The 20,375-nt window shown below is 34.7% G+C and overlaps 1 protein-coding gene across 2 annotated transcripts; it reads right to left on the bottom strand.

Moving 5' to 3' along the window:
- Positions 1 to 3,883: 3,883 nt before the first annotated feature.
- Positions 3,884 to 13,804, bottom strand: LOC142349450 (NAD(P)H-hydrate epimerase-like). Of its 2 annotated transcripts, none has more exons than XM_075401032.1 (4): positions 13,512 to 13,804; positions 12,341 to 12,510; positions 11,446 to 11,730; positions 3,884 to 4,020 (listed from the first exon to the last, which is right to left on the bottom strand). In XM_075401032.1, exons 1-4 carry the CDS (start codon positions 13,802 to 13,804, stop codon positions 4,010 to 4,012), a joined length of 759 nt encoding a protein of 252 aa, XP_075257147.1. In that variant the 3' UTR covers positions 3,884 to 4,009. The 2 variants fall into 2 exon arrangements, with proteins under 2 accessions (XP_075257147.1, XP_075257139.1); XM_075401024.1 differs by lacking the exon at positions 3,884 to 4,020 and adding an exon at positions 7,778 to 8,061 and having other exon boundaries at positions 13,512 to 13,803.
- Positions 13,805 to 20,375: the final 6,571 nt, after the last annotated feature.

The following is a 20,375-nucleotide window of genomic DNA, read 5'->3' on the forward strand; positions in this document are numbered from 1 at the left end:
ACAACTGTTCTATGGTAGAGTGAGCTCGACCCAAAGAGTTTTGAAGTCTTTGCGGTTTTTGGGAAGTCAGTAAGGTTCTTTTACACGAAAATTTTAGGTAGTATTAGCTCTACGCCACACCCCTCAGACTTTTCAGAAATTGAGTCACATCTGAAGCAAGAATTAAAATAGCCATCTACACACCGTAGAGTAATATCTTCATTGGTTAACCATGTTTCGGTAAAAGCAAAAAAAATCTTTCAGCATTCTGTAGGCACTTTTTTGTTTTTTTTAGAGAGGAAGTTTTCAAAATTTATCGGTTTCCCAGGATTATGTTCAGCGTCGCCACATTTTAACATGTAAAAGAATAATCCAAAGAGAATAACTACTTAAAAATTTTTCAAATATGATTAAAACGCTTCGTAAAACTCAAAAGCCCCACAGCGGTTACCTCGCTGCTGTCCGAGGCAAGACAAAGAAAAGCCTGAACGAAAAGGAGATCAATCCATTGTTGAATGTTGATCACAACGGGGTTTTCAATTTTTTCTATTGACCACTGACCTCAACAGTTCACATTAGTAAAGCGAGCATCTATAGAAGGCATTGTTAATGTATGGATAGGCAGAAAGAGGCGATACGTTCAGTTTTTTTACAAGATGGTTTCACGACAGCATTTCCGCAAACCTTGAACATTAGAGATGAGAGATTATCCTATTGGCATACGTAGGTCGTGTGCCTCGGGTTTTCGAGATCAGACCATGGGAAGTGTCCAGTACGAATCGCATAAGATCTTTTTTCAACAACAGAACGCCAGTTCGAAAAAAATAGGCATTGTGGTATTTTGTTGTACTCGCTATTCTCGTAATCCGCTAAGTCAATTTCGAAGCCAACAAAATTTTTAGCTAAATTTTCTCCAATTTCGTGCTTTGCTTATGCATCGGAATTAGTGCCATCAAGTAAAAGTTTCTCGCTTGAATCTTTCTGGAGAAAACTAACCAACTCTTTATACTATCCACATATATTTTTAGTTTTGCGTTCGAACTTGAGACAACTTTGTCCCATCTTGCAATATTACTATTTTCATTTTTGTTTCTGGGTATTTTTCAACTATCACTGTTTTTCGAGTGTCGTCGAACCCCTAAATGCATGAACTGTATTTTTCGCCTCAGGGGGTTTTTTGATCAATAGTTTTCCAGCTTTTTTTCTCATAAGCCAGTTGGAAAAATCAGGTGAATAATCTCGTAAAAAAGTTTTTTGTACTCGGTATTTCCGTAATTCGTTAAATCAACTTCACAGCCAATGTTTTCCCTTTTTGCTCCGATCTCATAAGTAAAATTGTTGGAGTTCAAAATATAAACATCAGGATCGTTTTTTAGTAAGTTTTGCTTATATCGTTGGAATTAACATACAGCCTATTTCTGCCAAACTTGTTCCTGTTCTTTTTATCGGGAATAAGATCGTCAGATAAAATTTGCCTGGATTGAAGTTAAAGCGACATAATTTAAATAGTTTGTGTAGCTCAAGTACATCTTTGGGTTTGCGTCCAGAAACTTCTGAAAACTGTTTATCCCATCGTGCAAGATAACTTTTGATTTTCGTCTCTGGGTATTTTTAATTATTTCCATTTTATATTGTCTTTGATCCACTATATGCAAGAACTGTTATGTTTCACATCAAAGGGTTTGGTTAATCGGACGTTGTAACTATTTCTTTCTTTTTTGATACTTGCTTGTAAATAGAGCTCTCCTCCAAAGCTGGATAATTTTGCTGGACAGAAGATATTCAATCTTCTAGAATCCTTCCTTTCTGTTCTAGTTTTTCATAGACTTGTTAATGTGATTCACATAAACAGTGAGCTTCCTGAAGGCTCCTGGGCTTCATTAAGGCTCCTGATGGATTTTTATTTCTGATTAAAATTAAATTTGATTATATATAGTGAACAATGATAACAATTGAGAATAAATCGGAGAACCTATAGTTTAGTCAGAATATGAATGCAGAAAAGCGAAAAAAAAGATAATTTTCGGTCAGGAGATCTCAACTACTCAATAGAAAAACGGAATTCGAACAATGAAGACTGAAAAATCTAACGTTCTGAAAAATTCTTAAGAGTAATTAGGCAAGAATAATCTGGACAAAATTTGAGATGAACCGAAGACAAACTAAAAACAATTAACAAAAAACGAGACGAAATCAACTAGTAAGATTCAAAACGACCAATTAAAATTTCATATATGGGACCATACTAACAGTCCACAAGTAACTTAAATATCAATTTGCTGCAAACTGGGAGCAATAAAAAATGCTTTGACAAAACTTTAGGACAAACGTAAAGTTAGGGCAAAATAGGAGTTAAGAGAGCAAAAATACAAGGCCCAAAAACCGAAAAAGTTACACACGCTGATAGGCATTGAAACTACAAAATGATTTGAAATACTGAATTTCACCTCTGAAAATTAATCAAAAGTAACATGGATGCATTGAGGAACAATGTGTTCTGAAAATCAGGTGGACAGAATAATTGGAAGAAGTTCACGCTAAAACACTTAACTGGAAAACTGTTTAAAAAGTTTTGTTCACTCAGCGAGAAATTCGGCACACTTGCTTCTCTTATTTTATTTAAAAAGGGGCTGGGACAGTCACCCAGAACTGGACAAGAACTTAGAAAAGCGTGTACTGGAACTTTCTGCTCGATTATCAAAAAAATCCTCATGATTTTCTGCTCGATTATGAAAAATCTGCTGCTCGATTATCAAAGAAATCCTCTTATGATTTACCTTCATTCTTTCGTTTAATACTTCTCTTCTCTCTCGCTCTCGATTTTGCTCCAGCTCTCCCTCATAATCTATGTGAAATAATAATCACTGTTCACTTCTTTTCTTCTTGGTTGGACAGTTTGACCCAATGTTGCGCAGCATTTACTGTTCTAAGTACGGTCGAATAAAAATCACGAATAGGGCAATTAATGAGGGGACAGTAAAAAAAATTGCACGTTCAATTAACCTTTTAATAAATTAGGCATATTTTGCAAAAAACGTTCAGAAACACTTGGTTTTGCTCAATGGGGAAAAACTAATTTTATATAAAAAATTTAAAATTTCAAGAGTGTCACAAGATTGGCAGACTGAACTTCAAATAAAGAAAACCTTCCAAACTCCAATTTTCCTCACAAACAACTAATAGCGCGAAAGAAACCTTAAAATAGGACAATCATGTATCTTAATTGCAATATGTATATGCTCAACAGATGACGGATGTCCAATTTCTAATTTCGTAAGATACAATGATCAAACTTAAAGGTCAGAAAATATTAGTGCTGTTCAAAAACTCGATAAAAAAGGACGGGTTGGGAGCATTGAAAGCCGCCTTTAGCCGGCTTGCATAAATTTTGCAGTGACATGAAGAAAAGTGGATGTCACCGAAAAAAACCTTAACTGAATCAATCCCAGCAGAGCTTTTAGATTTCCTGTTTGTTGTTGCAGCTCTCGAACAGAGCTAGAATTTGCATTAAATTTGGTGGGATATCGCCGCTTATTGCCGTTCTTAACTGCTTCCTTAGTAGCATTTGTATAATAATTAAAATACATTAATTAGTATTGAGACTGCCTATCCAAAACCTGCTTTTGCAGCGATCTTTCCGCATTTACGCCATGGTGGGTGTCATGTGGTCCCCGACTGGTCTACCCACAAGTCAATCACTTTAGGTTCCTGCTGCTTTCACCCCAGTTGAAGATGTAATTTAAGTCATGTGGTGCTACTTGAATTGGGACAGCAGTTATCAAGATTGCGACAATTCCTCCTCCAGTAAGAGTTCAACAGGGGCAGTATCCAATTCTCAGTTGTTCCAAATCGGATACGTGCAATTCGTGGCAGCGCTGGTTTTTCGCCTGCTAACTTTGGTAGAAGTATGCCAAGCTGCTTGCTGTCTTTTTTCAGTTGAGTATGAACAGTGTGTCCGTGATCCGTGAATGCCTCTGAGCTCCTTTTGTTTTCTTTCGATTAATTCGGTCTTTATTATTGGTGTGTTGTTTCAAGCAGTCCCTATAAGTACAATTTAGTGTCGGTCTCAAGGGACGAAAACTGATTGTAAGGGTTGTTTTGTGATTGGCACGTGGGCTCTGATAGCCGCCGGCCAAAAATTGCTGCGCTAATATTTCTGAGCTTTGACAGGCAGAATTTCACCCTCATTGTATCATTTTTGTTGTTAAATATTCAGAACGAAAAATCTCCATTTCCTCGATCTCTACTTTCAAGCCATTATACAGCTTAGACTCGAATTATGCTTCCTTTTCCCAAAAATTCTGAATATTTTTTGCATCATGATCAGGATGGAAAACTGCCAAAATCAAGACTTCGCTTGATAACAAGAATGTAAAAAATATCTAAAACAATTGGAAAGCAGTTTTACATCTTGAAGACTTTAAAAAGAATTGCTTATACTGGTACTGCTTATAATTTGATCAAAATGTTGAGGAACCCTTCACGAAAGTAGTTCTTTGTTTTTCCCTTGGAATTTTTCCTTTCTGTTTCCTCTTTACTTGAGGCAGTTAATATGATAAATTCAGAATAGGTTGAAGCAACTGCAAAACAATAACAACTTTTTATGGAAGCTATTTTTGCAATTTTATTCAGAACGCTTTGAACCTGCACAATTCAAACCAAGTTGAAAATAATTAGAATCATTGCGACATTGTTCGTTTCGAGGACAAATGATTCAAAGCGTTTCTGTTTAAAATGAGGTTTTACAGAGAATTTTCCTCAATTTTACATGGGTTCTTCTATCGAGATTCTTTCAAGAACAGAAATATCATCGATTAATATCTCAAGTACGTTTCGTCAAAAAGTGTTTTTTCCCTAAAAAGCCTTCCCAGTTAAAATTTCAAAGAATTTTCATTTTTCTTCTCTTTCGTCAAAAATTACGTATAACATTTTCTGCAATATTATACTATCACTAGATTGGAGCAGTTTTTTACACCTTAGAAGACGCGTTAGTGTTTTGAAATGTCTTAGAAGTTTTGATTGTAATGAGAAGTGTAATTTGTTGTCCGTCTTTGATTTTTTGATAGGATGTTTCACTGGCGCATAATTTGAAACCCTTTGTCAATATGAGGCCTGAAGTTCTCCCTTTCCCGCATCTTTGCTTGAAAGTTTTTAAATATTGATTGAACGAATCTCATTTCGAATTCCTTGTATCATTCAAAAAGGGAAAGGGCAGCCGCCCAGAGTTTGACAATAACAATAACACGTTTTCATTGAAGCTCTTTTTTTTCAATATTACTAAGAATGCGGTTTTTTCAACACGACCAATTTGAACAATTTATACCAAGCTGAAAAACATCAGAAATAGAGTGCCATTGTTCGATTACAAGCCAAATTTTTCAATTGTTTCAGGTGCACCATTTTCTTATTTAAAACAACTCGAATAGGTCACGAATAAGGCAACAAGGATACAAAATACAAAACAAAATTTGCAAGTTCGCTTAAAGTTTGCTTTAATTTAGCTAGTTTTCAAGCAGGCCTTCAGAATCATTCAAATTTCCTTAACGAGAAACCAAAAGTAAATTTTCAACAAAATAAACAAATTTTAATAGTACCTCTGCATTTGCAGAGTGATCTTCGAACAAACAACCTTATCAAACACTCCCATTCTCTTCACAATAAACTATTAGTGCTGCGGAAACACTTAGAGGATGACAACCATGTATTTCATTCGCAACATGTTTATGCTCAACATATGGCGGATGTCAAATTTCTCATTTTTGTTAGATAACGATCAAATTAAATGTCAACTAACATTATGATCTTTTAAAAAGACAATAAAATGCGAGTTAGAAAAATTCCAAGCTTGCCTACCGTCTGTGACTTTTGCAGGGACAGAGACAAATAGTGATTTCACTTCGAGAACTTCAATCAACTGGATCTATCCTCGCGGAGTTATTTTATTTCTTGTTGCTAAATGTTCAGAACCAGAGAAAATTTGTAGTTTTTCTCATTTCTTACGCAATCATACAGCTTATACTCGAATAATTCTTCCCTTTCTAATAAATTCTGATTATATTTTCGCAGTTTCACATCTTTAAGATTTTGAAGAACTGGTATTGCACAAAAATTAACCAGAATAAAAAGAACTCAGAACTCCGTGAATAAGGTAGCTCAATGTTTTCGTCTACTTTTGCTTTACCGGACTTCTCACACTTAAAATACTCCACTTAAAGACGTATATACAAGAAGCATATGTTTAACAAAAGTCTATCTAATTTTGCAAAAATGTGAGGCAGTTAAAATCAGGATAGCTTGAAGCAACTGCAAAACAATAGAATAAGTTATCGTGAAAGCTGTTTTTGAAATTATACTGAAAACACTTTAAACGTTTAACGCCCCACATGCAATGAAACCAACATGCTCAATTTAAACCAAGTTGAAAACACTTCGAATCACTGTGCCATTGTTCCTTTCGAAAGAAAACGTTTCAAAGCGTTCCTAAGTTCAAAATGAAGATTTCAAGAGAATTTTCCTAATGTTTTCTTAGGTTTTTCTACGCCTATCGGTGCTCTTCAAAGAACACTATCATCATAGATAGACGTCTCAAGCATGCCCTGTCAGAAAGTTTTTTGTCAGCGAAGAGTTGATTATACTGTGAGAATTGTAATTTTTAACCATAAGTACACCATAAGTATAAGTCTCCAAAACGGTTTCTGTGAATCGCATACTTGGAACAGTGAGCTGAAAACTCTAAGAAAACTTAATGCCCACTAGACACTACATGTTTATCCCGTTTTTGAGGACGAAAAGTCAAATGGGTCAGACGAAAAATCGGTCAAGCGAAAAATCGCATAAAAACCAACAGGTCTAATATATTTGCTACAATCTTGGTTTGTGAGCAATTAAAAATTTTCTAGGGCCTGAATTCGTAATAAAAATGCTAGAGTTAATCTTACCTGGAATGCTCAACGCTTTCAATGCGTTACATAGCTATTTACAATATAGAAATTTTAAACATAACCGACTGAACGTCGGAAGAATTGCTCTCGAACGACTAAAGGGAGCTCTAATCAATTGCAGCCTGCTTCAGTCGGGAGGGCGGGGGGGGACTAAATGGGACTAAGAAATTCAATAGTGGTCTTCAAATAACCACATTAGAGGTTAACATGTACCACTATTAAGATTTAAAGTAAAAAAAAATGGCACCAGTTTCGACGCACTTTTCATTTGACTTTTAGTATTAAATTGCCGCCAATTGAATTCAGCTGCTTGAAATTGTGATTGAGAGAGAACTTTAGATCACGCGAAACGCAAAAAGTCAAGGGCGTAAAAGTCACTCGAAAAGTCAAAATTGTCAAGCAAAAATTTTGCATGAAAAAAGACACACACGTTTACAATAATTGCTGATTTTCGTTCAAGAGCAATTAATATACTTCCTTGATAAACAGCTTTTATACTTTCAACATCTTTGGAACATTATGTGGGAACATTATCTTCGAACGCACATTACTGCTCCTCCTTGTATAGAATTATAAAGTAGCGTAAGTTGCCAAACGCAGTCATAAAAATAACGGATGCATTACAAAGATATTTCCATAAACAGGCAATCCGATTGTTAAAAAAACGAAAAAATGTAGTTATTTGTATCGTTTCAATTTCCAGCAATAAAATGACTTGAATATGAATAGAAGCAAGGCAATCCCTCACTTTTTCAGTAAGTAAAATAAGTAAAGTGCAGCCCCGCTTAAAAATACTTTTTAATTTTTTGGTTTTCCTTTTGATCCATCAGAGATGCATATCTCTTGCTGAAAAACCATCAGCAAAAAAAAGTTTTTCACAGCAAATTATTGGTCCCCACTGAGTTAAATTCAGTAAAAAAGGAGCAATCTCAAAGCAGTAATCATATGCAGTTATATATTTACAATTTTACGATTTGATTTGAGGAGGTATAAAGTTCAGACAATTGAAGGCCATATTTTTCAGCCAGCTTTTGAGGAACAAATCTGCCGCCCAGATAATGTAACCCAGAGAAAGAAGTGGCTCCGCGTTTTGGAGCTGTGAGCGACACAAGCATAGCTGGAGTGAAACATTCATCACTTGCTAAAATATCAACAATTATGTTAAATTTGGTTTAAGAGTTAACAGAAAACAGCAAAAGAAGACTCGCTGTCTGGGCTGGGTTCAAAACAGTCAGAAAAGTTGACTCAAAAGAATCATAGAAGTTAGGAAAAGTGATTACTTCGGGGAAAAAAGGTTAATCAGCCAGAGAGATACAATATTCCACGGATAATGTCGCACAAACTTTTACAGAAAAGATGATGTTGTGCGTGATATGAGGCAAGTCTTGTGAGCAAGTCAAATTAAAAAATGCATAGAAGTTCCTCATAAATTTTCTGTAAAATTTTCTCTTTTTTTCCACGTCAAAACTTGCCTACCAGTGCGATATCCTCATCTCCGCTATACCCAACGCAAAATTAATTGGATTCCAGAAAATAAATTCATCTCAATTGCTTGAAGAAGAGTAAATTGAAAGTTGACTCCGCTGCCCGACGTTGGGATTTATACAGTTAGAAAAAAGAAGAAAAAATGACAAGTCTAATATTTTCTCCGAAAAGTTCCATTTTTTGCAGCTTCATTAGATTCGATATAAAGGTTAATTCAGCCTCAGAATTGGCGAACAATACGCTAATTTCAATACCAAATAAGAGTATAAGCTAAGGAAATTTAATAAATTAACGCACTAAGTCTCTAAACATCTTAAAGTCTTAGTGTCCGGGATTAAATGGTTTTATCCCGTTTGAAAACATTCCCGACAGATTGTCGAAAAATAGCCTCCATCGATTCCCATAAACCCGATTGGGATAGAGAGGAAAAAAATCCAAGACATTAATTTTTGTAAATAAATATTTTAAAGTGTGAACTAATTTGATGTCTTGTAATTAGACATGCTTCTGTTTCTCAATGAGGGGATACACAGGTTAGTATCAATACCAATAAGCACTAAAGATGATAACAAGACCTATAAGAACAGATCAATCAGCGGGCATCGGAAATAGGGTTTTATGGGTTTATCACGTTTCTATTTGTGATTGGTTTTTCGATACTGATTCTGTTGAACCTAGAGTGTTTTTTTAGCAACTGCTGCTTAAAAGCACTTTGAACAGAATGAGAGTCGAATAAAACTAACCTAAAGAAGTCAAAAAGATTTCAGGCGAAATATTGAACAAGCTGTGAACTAAGGTACAGCAAAACAAATGAATTTTTATTCCACGACGGAAAAAAATTAGGGCCAAGATAATAGCTAGCTGAGATAAAGGAGGATATTAAATTTATCAAGCGATACACTTCGAAAAAGGAGAAAAACCGAGCAAAAAAACTATAGAACAAAATCGAAACCTGTTAAAGTCTGAACAGATCTTTTCAACACACTTTAACACGTAGCTGCTGCTTATTTGTTGAACATCCACAGGACACCTAAGCACACGGGAAAACACGAGAAAGAAACAACTGCAAAAAACTGCAGAATTTATTTATTTTTCGAAAAATTGACCCATTCAAAAAATAATCGAGAAGATAATTCAACTTTCAGTCCATTTTAGCCAATTGGATAGATAGGTAATATCAGTCATTTCTATGCTTAATTGCGTAAAACCATTTGATATCTGTCATGACTGTATAAATCTAAACAATCAAAACTGAAAAAAAAAACTGCTAAAATAACTCCTTCGGATATTTCAAAAAAGTAGGCAGAAGTTGCTGTCAAAGGAACCTTGATTGCATAACGACCAAAAAATTAGTAGTTTGTGTTGAATGATTATTTTTTGTAAACTTAAGTTTGGAAATGCAAATTCAGATTTGAAAAACATTTTCCAAAAATTTTCAGTTTGCATTTTGTTCGCCAATGATTCTGTTGATTTTCTCGCGAAGTTTTGTTCGCATGAGGTATTATCACTACTGTTTTCAGGTTCTTCTTTCGTTCATTTTTTACGACTAATCAAGAATACAAATATAATTGATTGTGTTGCAATCTTGCATATTGTTTAATTGTATTCCAACAACCTTATGATTTCGAAACCTTCTGTTTATGCAGTGTTAAGAAAATGATTTTTTATCTGCCTCTTCATAGTTTTTCGACGAGTGGTCTGAGTATCGAAAAGGAAAGGTCTAATAAAACGTACAGTAAAAAATTGCTGAAGAGAGTCAGATGAAATCTCTTTTTCCATGTTTTTGGTTTGCTTTTGATTACCAAGTATGAAAACTGATACGTATAACAATTAAAATTTCTACAGAAATCTTTGCTAATGTTCAAAATCAGTTTCTTGTCTCAATTACAGTAATTTTGAATTGGTAGTCAATCAAGATGATGTCAAAATTGTTAAAGTCTGTTTAAAAAGTTCAGAACAAATGACGAAGCAAAACTAAAACAGACAAACACACAAATTTGATATTAAAATGGTTTATATTGCTATAATTGCAACGTTCTTCTATTAACGGTCTCCAAAAAACTTAGACGGAATAAAGTATTCTTTCGCAAGTGGTCGCCAATTTTCCCAGAAGCTTGCCAAAACAAAAAATAGTTTTATTGCTCAAGCAAATGTTTACAATTCAGATAGGGTGAAATGACGTATTGCAGGCTTTCCAATGCAAAGTGGGAACCTTCTGTGCTACGCACAGAACAAACAAGCCTTCTTGTATCCTTCACGGACGAACTTGAACCAGAAACAACTCTTCACACTGGAAAAACTTTCTATGATTGTTATTTATGAGTTTATTTCCTTAACTGAGGAGGTCAGGAAAATGAGATCTGTTTGAAAGAAAATCAAAATAAAGATGATTGACAGTTCAAATCTTCTCAGCAGATTTCGTTTTTTACTTCAATTTATTCGACAAAGGTGAAATAGTAAAGTAGTATAGTATATTTGAGTGAAGTACAATAAAGAAAGTATAGATGTCAAAATTTCGAATTTAGAAACCACTAACGATAGCAATTTCAAAAATAAAATTTGAAAAATTCAAAACCTTTCAGATCAACATCCCTGTCCAAATCACACATTTTTAAATGCCCACCCAATAACTCCTCGAGAACCTTTTAATGATAGCAGTGAAAAACTGATAGCTCAATACCAATAGAAAGAAGCTAGACATCTGGTAAATAATTTTTAGATACGACTTTTTAGATAAGAATTTTAGTACCCGAATGAGATACCTTTTTGATTCTCTTTATTGTGCCGTAATTACTTTTTTGATGTTTTTAATTATATTATCAACTAATCTTAGATAATGTATTTTGCAATTATCAGCAAACTCAGTTATTAATTGAAATCCAGCAATTCGATTCGAGAAATTCATTGATTGTGACCACTTTTTGATTTTAATCATCAACAGCTTACAAACAGGGAGTTTTGGGCGAATGAACACAACTATTGCGGTAAAAAGTTAACATGAAACAAAATAGTTTAGGGTAACTAAGGTAGCAATACTAACTGGGGCCTGTATCGACATTCCATCCCGATGGTATGTCAACGCTAACAATTCTACTGTGACCGCTACCCTCACAATGTTTCAACGTCTTCAGAATAGAGTCGAAAGGAGGCCTCGGTTGACCTTTGAAACTGAACCCAAACAAAGCATCAATCACAATGTCAAACTCGTTCAAAGTGTCAGGAAGTGTTTCAATGAAGTCTACTTGAGCTTGTTTTGCCTGGGTGACGAGCCTAACGAAGAGATCTTTCGTTGACTGTTTTGGATAATGGACGCTGCAACTCATACCTGAAGCACCGAAGAAGCATCTTTAGAGTGAGTTGATTCACTCACTAAAAAAGTCGATAGAATTCAAATCACAACGCTTCTATGACAGCCAATAACTATGACAAACTCGACGCTATCTTGTTCCAGTGCCAATCTCGATCAAAATTTGAGCAACATAACCGACCGACTAACGTTGGAAGAGCTGCTCTCAAACGACCCCGGGGGGGGGGGGGTGTTGGTGAGCGGAGTAGGAATCTTAAAGATCCTCTCTTCACACCATGAATTTATGTCTCCGACAGCTTCGGGCCATTGCTTAATTAGCGACTAGAAAGGCCTAAGGTTCTAATAAAGCTACTCGGCCACCTAACGCATTCCGGGATTTACCTGTTTATCTTGTTTTTGAGGACGAGAAGTTAAAAGTGTGAGACGGAAAATCGGTCAAGCGAAAGATCGCATAAGAATTACAGCAGGACTAATATAATTGATACAAACTTCGTTTGAGAGCAATTACTACGATCTAAAACGATAATTAACGCGATAATTAACGCTATTTGGCCAGATATTTGAGTTCTATTTTCATTTCCAGTTGTCTAAACAGTTAATATTTTACTTGTTTGCAGTTCGGCCTCACCGAAATGATTTAAATGTCTTGCAGCAACTAATCCGTCTCCACCATTATTACCCGGTCCACACAACACCAGTACTTTAATCTTCTCACTACGAGCACCACAAACATGTCCGTATTCAGCGTGAACAGCCTGGGCCACACTAAGTCCAGCTAATTCCATCAGTTGGTCAACGCTGAAATTACACCAAATTACCAGTTATACCCTAATCGATTCAGGATGTTAATCTTGCAAGTTCATGCATAATCTTGCAAGATCTTCCAAGATTAACAAATTTCTGCAAGTTTTTCTTGGAAGATTAAATTGTCTCGACCAGGGGGTGTTGAGGTCAAAATTAATTACACCATCATCGACTCGGATTCTCTTGACTGACCAATCTTTGACCTTCATCGCTTTACTCACTCATTCTATTACACACACCATTAATTCTTACAAAATTATTAACTTCTCTTAGTGTTGCTTGCAATTGCATGAATTTCGTTCATGTTACCACTCAAGAAATCATGTCCTAAAATGTGCCAGAAAACGTAAAATTGATTTAAAGCCACCGTTTCTAACTGTTTTTTTTAAATTTAATTGCTAAATCTGTTTCTAAACCTATTCGAGCTTAGGCAAAGGCCTGACATAGAATTTTCTCGCGGATTTGTGAAAAGAACAGTTATAGACATAACAACCAACGTTAATGTAAATGCATCGCTGTTGATTTTAAAATGCATCCCCGCTATCGTAGTGATAAGACTACAAATGGTCTAGTACCCATCTCACTATTCAATAAAATATTGATTCCAGCACCTGTAATGGATGATAAAACAGTACCTCAGAGTTGCTATCGCCCTATCGAAGTCATTAAACTCGGATTTGCTTGCCAATTCCACCACGATAGTATATATTGACAACTTTCACCTTTGTTGATTAGAGTAAAATTTTGTGACACTCTTGTCGCAATAGGATTTGATCAAAAAACCTAACTCATTTATAGACAGCCAATTAATGTTGAAGGTTCTCCGCGACATTTCGATCTATCAATTAATCGTTTTATTCAAAAGCATTGGTAAAACTGGAATACACATTAGAGATGTAATTTTCATCAATGCTCATTTTGTTCACGCACACGCATTGATATCTTTCTCTTTATAGAGTACGAGGCACATAGCGCAATGGCTTTAAAATATTTACCTGAAACCTCCTGTTGAGAACAACTCTTCATCAATACTCTGTGATTCGGCAGCGGTCAAATACTTCAAATTAGCCATTGATGACATCATACTGTTGAACTGTTTCAAATTAATGGGAGAATACAAAGTAGAAGACGATTGCTGACAGAAGGTAATATTAAAGATATTAAACGTAACGAGTTGCGATACGGCCAGGGATCGGAATAGAATGCCTGGTCTCATTTGAAGGCTAAAGCAATTGTTTCCTCCATACCAATCTGAACAGAAAATGAAGAAAAACCGACCGCATAACATCTGACGAACTGCTTTCAAACGTCAGACAACATGCTTTGAAGGTAGCTAGCAACTTAAGTTTTTGGAGACTTGCCTCTATGACAGGCGCAGAAAGAGGGCAATCTTTAAAAATGGGTTTAGACTTCCTGAAAATGCCATTCCTCATCATACATTTCAGCCTCCTCAGCAGCCTCGGTGAATAATAAACTTATAGCCTACTCAAGCTCGAGGACTTATTGCACGAGGGCTTTACGAGTTGATCCCGTTTGAACCTCATCATATTTCAACAACTAAGTTCTTTTATAGTATCCTGTTCAGCTTTACAAGGCAACAAATCAATATCAAAACATTTTAAGTTCAAGCGTAGTTTCATCAGTTCAACACTGCTGTGGCTTTCAACTGCGTTACAATAACACACGAAACTGCAGAATATTGCAGACTAGATCCGGTTTCGAGGCGCATATTGATTCAGAAGCTACCCAACTTTCTGCGTAAATATTAGAATAGTTTCCTGGAAAGCCTAAGCTAGCTAGAGCTCGAAGACGAGGCGGACTGCTCCCTAGGTTGAACATGAGTTGCAGCAGGATACCCAAGAATGTTCTCTTCACACAAAACTATTTAGATCCAATTTTTGTTTGCTTCAAGTTGACGATTAATGTTTTCTGTTGATCCTCAATTTCACAGTTGCATCCCTTGTGATGATGCAAGCGTACATCTTAGATTTTTTTCATTAAAAACATTTGTATTCAAAAAACGAAAACAATTTTTTTTCATTGATTGTAACTTGGCTTCCGATAAATTTCCCAAGAATCTCCCGTCAATGCTTGTAAGGACTTGTTCGACTTTTGAAAAAGCGAATAATTGTAAAATATGACCAAAACGTGCATCATGACTTCTTGAATGACGAGTCCTTGAAATTTGTCCTCTAGTCGATCTTAACTGTTACTTTTTGCAAGTAGCTTAACCAGGAATTATTACTTCATAATGAATTTTTGAAGTTCTCAAAAAACCAGAATGAAATTTTGGTTTAAACCAATTTTGTCAGCCCACCGCTCAAAAACGACAGACATCAACAAGTGTGTAAACTTACAAATTGTGACGATATTTAAGTACAAATCCTTTTTTCCCTGCCCATTTTAGCAGGGGGAAGTACAATAAGCTGAATTACTTTATTTTGTACGCATTTGTGACCGATGGCTATAACCGTCTAATGGCATCATTAGAAAAACATTTGAACTTAGACGTTGAGCTCAAACTTTTCGAAATTTCAAACATTTATTCGATGTTGCTTTTTCGCGGAGTAATTGAAATCCATAGGATTGACGCGAATTTCAGCAACCCAAGTCAATTTATGAATTGAGCTAAGATTTTGAGTGATAAGGTGTTTTTAATAGATAACGTGTTTCAAAACAATTCGAATTTCAATGGACCGTTGTTTTATTTAATACTTTTACAACTTGTAGTCTTCTATTTCAAGTGAAAACAGTTAAATCAATTTTCAAATGAAGTTTCTATTATTTCAAAATCCATTAACGTTCAAATGGGGCCCAATAGAAGTTTTGCAATTCTTGGACATTTGTTTAAATTTGCTATTCTTTTTTTTTAAGTTTTGTCAATATATCAGAATAACGACAGGTTCTATTGGCACTCAAAAAAAAGGTCCAATATAACTTACATGAAGTTATAAGCCAAGTTTTTAGTGGCTTCAAAAAATTTCGCTTGTACTTTAGAAATACAGTTTTTGGTTTATGCTTCTACTTGGTGCTTTTTGTACTCAAAAGAGTTAATTAGACTAATTTTTTTAAAATTTGTAACGTAGTCTCATAAATAACAGCTCCATAAAATTTCTTGTAAAGCAAACATTAAACTTCTGGTTTCATGTTTTAACTAACGCTTTGTGACTTGGGCAACATTTTCTCAGAAAAATTTTGCTAGTTTCTGAGACCGAACATTTTTTGTGCTTGTTTTTGTTGTCTTTTCAAAATGTCTCCTTAAATACTTGCCATTGATGTTTACATCAGATCCAAGTTAATATATATAATCTCAGTTAAAAGATAAAGATTTTAATGCGTTTAGTCTGTACTCACTTTTCTTGTTGTCTAATGGTTTAGTCTCAGCAACCAAAGATGCAAGTGGCTTCCTGAGGAGCTAAATGTAACTCTATCGAAGACTTTTTGATAGAAACATAACGGTTGTCATGCCTTTCAAAGTTATTTGGATTCAAACAATCTGACGGACTTTTGAAATTTTGCACCCCCATTTTCCTATTTTGCCGATTTCTTTATTGCCATTAATTTTATGTCTAGTAGGCTGTCAGTACCTAATGTCAATGCTACTAAAACAGATACAAAAAGAAATCAGCTGCACGTCATGTTTGTCAATATTTGGGAACACCTTCAAGTGTTGGTTTCAAATCATATATTGTAAAATTTAGATAGCTTCTAGATGTTCTCTTAAAAAATGAGGCAAAAATATGGATGAGCGGAGCTGAAAACTCGATGTTCTGTTTTCGAGGGACAAGGTGATTAAATGAATCAAGCAATTATTTTCAAGCGTTTTGCAATGTAAAAAATTGGGTTTAGGTGGGTTAGGTCAAAGTTCTCGGAATGAGGCGTCACAGATTTGATCTTATTCCTCCCACTATGTGCTAGCAAATAACGATACGTTTTGATTCCAAAATTACTTCCGATATTGTCATTACATTTTAAGCATAAAATCGTTCGATCCAGCCATTATCGAAAGATAACAGTTGTCAAGCCTTTCGAAGTTATTTGGTTTCAAAAAATTGGATGTACTTTGAGCTTTTGCGCCATTTTCCTATTTTTGCCGATATGTAAACTAGTCCCATTAATGATAGGCCCCATTTGCTCTCTAGTGCGCGGCAAGTGAATTGTTTTAAATTAGAAATTATCACTTTATCTGATGTTAATTTGAGTGTTGCTGAGAATTGTTAATTGATTTCTTGTCGTAATCAATGATTTATTGTTTTCGGTTATTTTGTTGATCGTCTTGTCGCATAGACTTATTAATGAAAGGTCTCAACAGCCTCAAAATGCAATGAGAAATTATTTAGTTCATTTATTAGTTAATTTCTAGCATTGTTTCAACTCAAACGCAAATTATTTTCAACGAAACAAATTAAAGCTTTTTATCTTTTCATCTAGTAGACAATTAAGTCTAAAGTGTGGATGAGACGGGCCCAAACATTATGAGCAAACGCACATAACTAACACTCCTTGTTCAACATCAGGTGCATTAGGAAATTATTGATGCTTTTAATGAGATAAATAGGATTTTATTTAAATCAATTTATTCACGTTTTACTCAATTTGAATGTTGAAAAACATAACATGAGTGCAAAATTATGAAGCTCAAATTTTAGCATTCACTATTTTTGTCTAATGGTTTAGATTTGTAAAATAAGGCAAAAAACAACCTATTGATTCGCCACAGTATAGACGACTTTATCAGTGAATATTCAATGTCTTCAGCTCATTCTACAAATTTAAAAGACTTTTTCGACCATAATTTACTTTTAATTTTCTTTTTCAAACAGCTAATAGACAACAAATTGTTTACACATGGCCGATTGTTTCCTTCTCTTGAAATTAGGTACGTCAGCTGAAAAATCTGTTAACTCTTGTTGCGGGTCACATTATTTGAAGCAAAACAATTTCCAAAAAAAGCTTTTACCTAGTTTCCGTCACTGTTGTGGTGTTTTTTTAATATCAACGCATCCTTTCACCATTTCGCTTATGAGAGACAACGAAAACCTATTTTGGCCAACTATAAAAAGATATGGAACATCATTTTTTCTTTTCGCGTTATTGGAAACGTTCCTAAATAATGACCAAAAATTAGGAAAGTTTGTGCTTCAGAAATTCAAGCCCAGAATTTGTGAATCTCCTAAGGCAACAGACGAGCTATTTGAAAAGAAATAATAATTGTGCGACTTTTATTTTGTAGTGTGTGTATATCCTTGCAAATAAGCCGCTGTACATATTAAGTAATAGAGGATGTATTTATTAGCCAGAGAATTAATTTTCCTCGTGAGTGTTGAAACAAAATCATCCTGTTTTGGAGAGCTTTCTTTTATTGCGGTTAATTTTTTGTTAAGTTGTCTGTCGGTATCTAAAGTCACAGCTACTAAAACAGATACAAAGAAATCAGCTGCACTCGTCATGTTTGTCAATACTTGGGAACACCGTCAAGTGTTAATTTCAAATCATTCAATGTAAAATTTAGATAGCTTCTAGATGTTCTCTTAAAAAATGAGGCAAAAATATGGATGAGCAAAGCTCAAAAATTTCATTTTCTGTTTTCAAGGGACAAGGTGGTTAAATGGTGCAAGCAATTATTTTCAAGCGTTTTGCAATGTGAAAAATTGGGTTTAACTGTGTTAGGTCAGTTCTCGGAATGAGGCGTCACAGCTTTGACCTTATTCCTGCCACTATGTACTAGCAAATAACTATACATTTTGGTTCCAAAATTACCTCCGATATTGTCATTACATTTTAAGCATAAAATCGTTCGATCCAGCCATTATCGAAAGATAACAGTTGTCAAGCCTTTCGAAGTTATTTGGTTTCAAAAAATTGGATGTACTTTGAGCTTTTGCGCCATTTTCCTATTTTTGCCGATATGTAAACTAGTCCCATTAATGATAGGCCCCATTTGCTCTCTAGTGCGCGGCAAGTGAATTGTTTTAAATTAGAAATTATCACTTTATCTGATGTTAATTTAAGTGTTGCTGAGATTTGTTAATTGATTTCTTGTCGTAATCAATGATTTTTTGTTTTCGGTTATTTTGTTGATCGTCTTGTCGCATAGACTTATTAATGAAAGGTCTCAACAGCCTCAAAATGCAATGAGAAATAATTTAGTTCATTTATTAGTTAATTTCTAGCATTGTTTCAACTCAAACGCAAATTATTTTCAACGAAACAAATTAAAGCTTTTTATCTCTTCATCTAGTAGACAATTAAGTCTAAAGTGTGGATGAGACGGGCCGAAACATTATGAGCAAACGCACAAAACCAACACTCCTTGTTCAACTTCAGGTGCATTAGGAATTTATTGATGCTTTTTATGAGATAATTAGGATTTTATTTAAATCAATTTATTCGCGTTTTACTCAATTTGAATGTTGAAAAACATAACATGAGTGCAAAAATAATTATGAAGCTCAAATTTTAGCATTCACTATTTTTGTCTAATGGTTTAGATTTGTAAAATAAGGCAAAAAACAACCTATTGATTCGCCACAGTATAGACGACTTTATCAGTGAATATTCAATGTCTTCAGCTCATTCTACAAATTTAAAAGACTTTTTCGACCATAATTTACTTTTAATTTTCTTTTTCAAACAGCTAATAGACAACAAATTGTTTACACATGGCCGATTGTTTCCTTCTCTTGAAATTAGGTACGTCAGCTGAAAAATCTGTTAAATCTTGTTGCGGGTCACATTATTTGAAGCAAAACAATTTCCAAAAAAAGCTTTTACCTAGTTTCCGTCACTGTTGTGGTGTTTTTTTAATATCAACGCATCCTTTCACCATTTCGCTTATGAGAGACAACGAAAACCTATTTTGGCCAACTATAAAAAGATATGGAACATCATTTTTTCTTTTCGCGTTTTTGGAAACGTTCCTAAATCATGACCAAAAAATTAGGAAAGTTTGTGCTTCAGAAATTCAAGCCCAGAATTTGTGAATCTCCTAAGGCAACAGACGAGCTATTTGAAAAGAAATAATAATTGTGCGACTTTTATTTTGTAGTGTGTGTATATCCTTGCAAATAAGCCGCTGTACATATTAAGTAATAGAGGATGTATTTATTAGCCAGAGAATTAATTTTCCTCGTGAGTGTTGAAACAAAATCATCCTGTTTTGGAGAGCTTTCTTTTATTGCGGTTAATTTTTTGTTAAGTTGTCTGTCGGTATCTAAAGTCACAGCTACTAAAACAGATACAAAGAAATCAGCTGCACTCGTCATGTTTGTCAATACTTGGGAACACCGTCAAGTGTTAATTTCAAATCATTCAATGTAAAATTTAGATAGCTTCTAGATGTTCTCTTAAAAAATGAGGCAAAAATATGGATGAGCAAAGCTCAAAAATTTCATTTTCTGTTTTCAAGGGACAAGGTGGTTAAATGGTGCAAGCAATCATTTTCAAGCGTTTTGCAATGTGAAAAATTGGGTTTAACTGTGTTAGGTATGTTCTCGGAATGAGGCGTCACAGCTTTGACCTTATTCCTGCCACTATGTACTAGCAAATAACTATACATTTTGGTTCCAAAATTACCTCCGATATTGTCATTACATTTTAAGCATAAAATCGTTCGATCCAGCCATTATCGAAAGATAACAGTTGTCAAGCCTTTCGAAGTTATTTGGTTTCAAAAAATTGGATGTACTTTGAGCTTTTGCGCCATTTTCCTATTTTTGCCGATATGTAAACTAGTCCCATTAATGATAGGCCCCATTTGCTCTCTAGTGCGCGGCAAGTGAATTGTTTTAAATTAGAAATTATCACTTTATCTGATGTTAATTTGAGTGTTGCTGAGAATTGTTAATTGATTTCTTGTC

The sequence above is a fragment of the Convolutriloba macropyga genome, chromosome 1, assembly GCF_964194025.1.
Source record: "Convolutriloba macropyga chromosome 1, txConMacr16.3, whole genome shotgun sequence".
Taxonomy (NCBI): Eukaryota; Metazoa; Xenacoelomorpha; order Acoela; family Convolutidae; genus Convolutriloba; species Convolutriloba macropyga.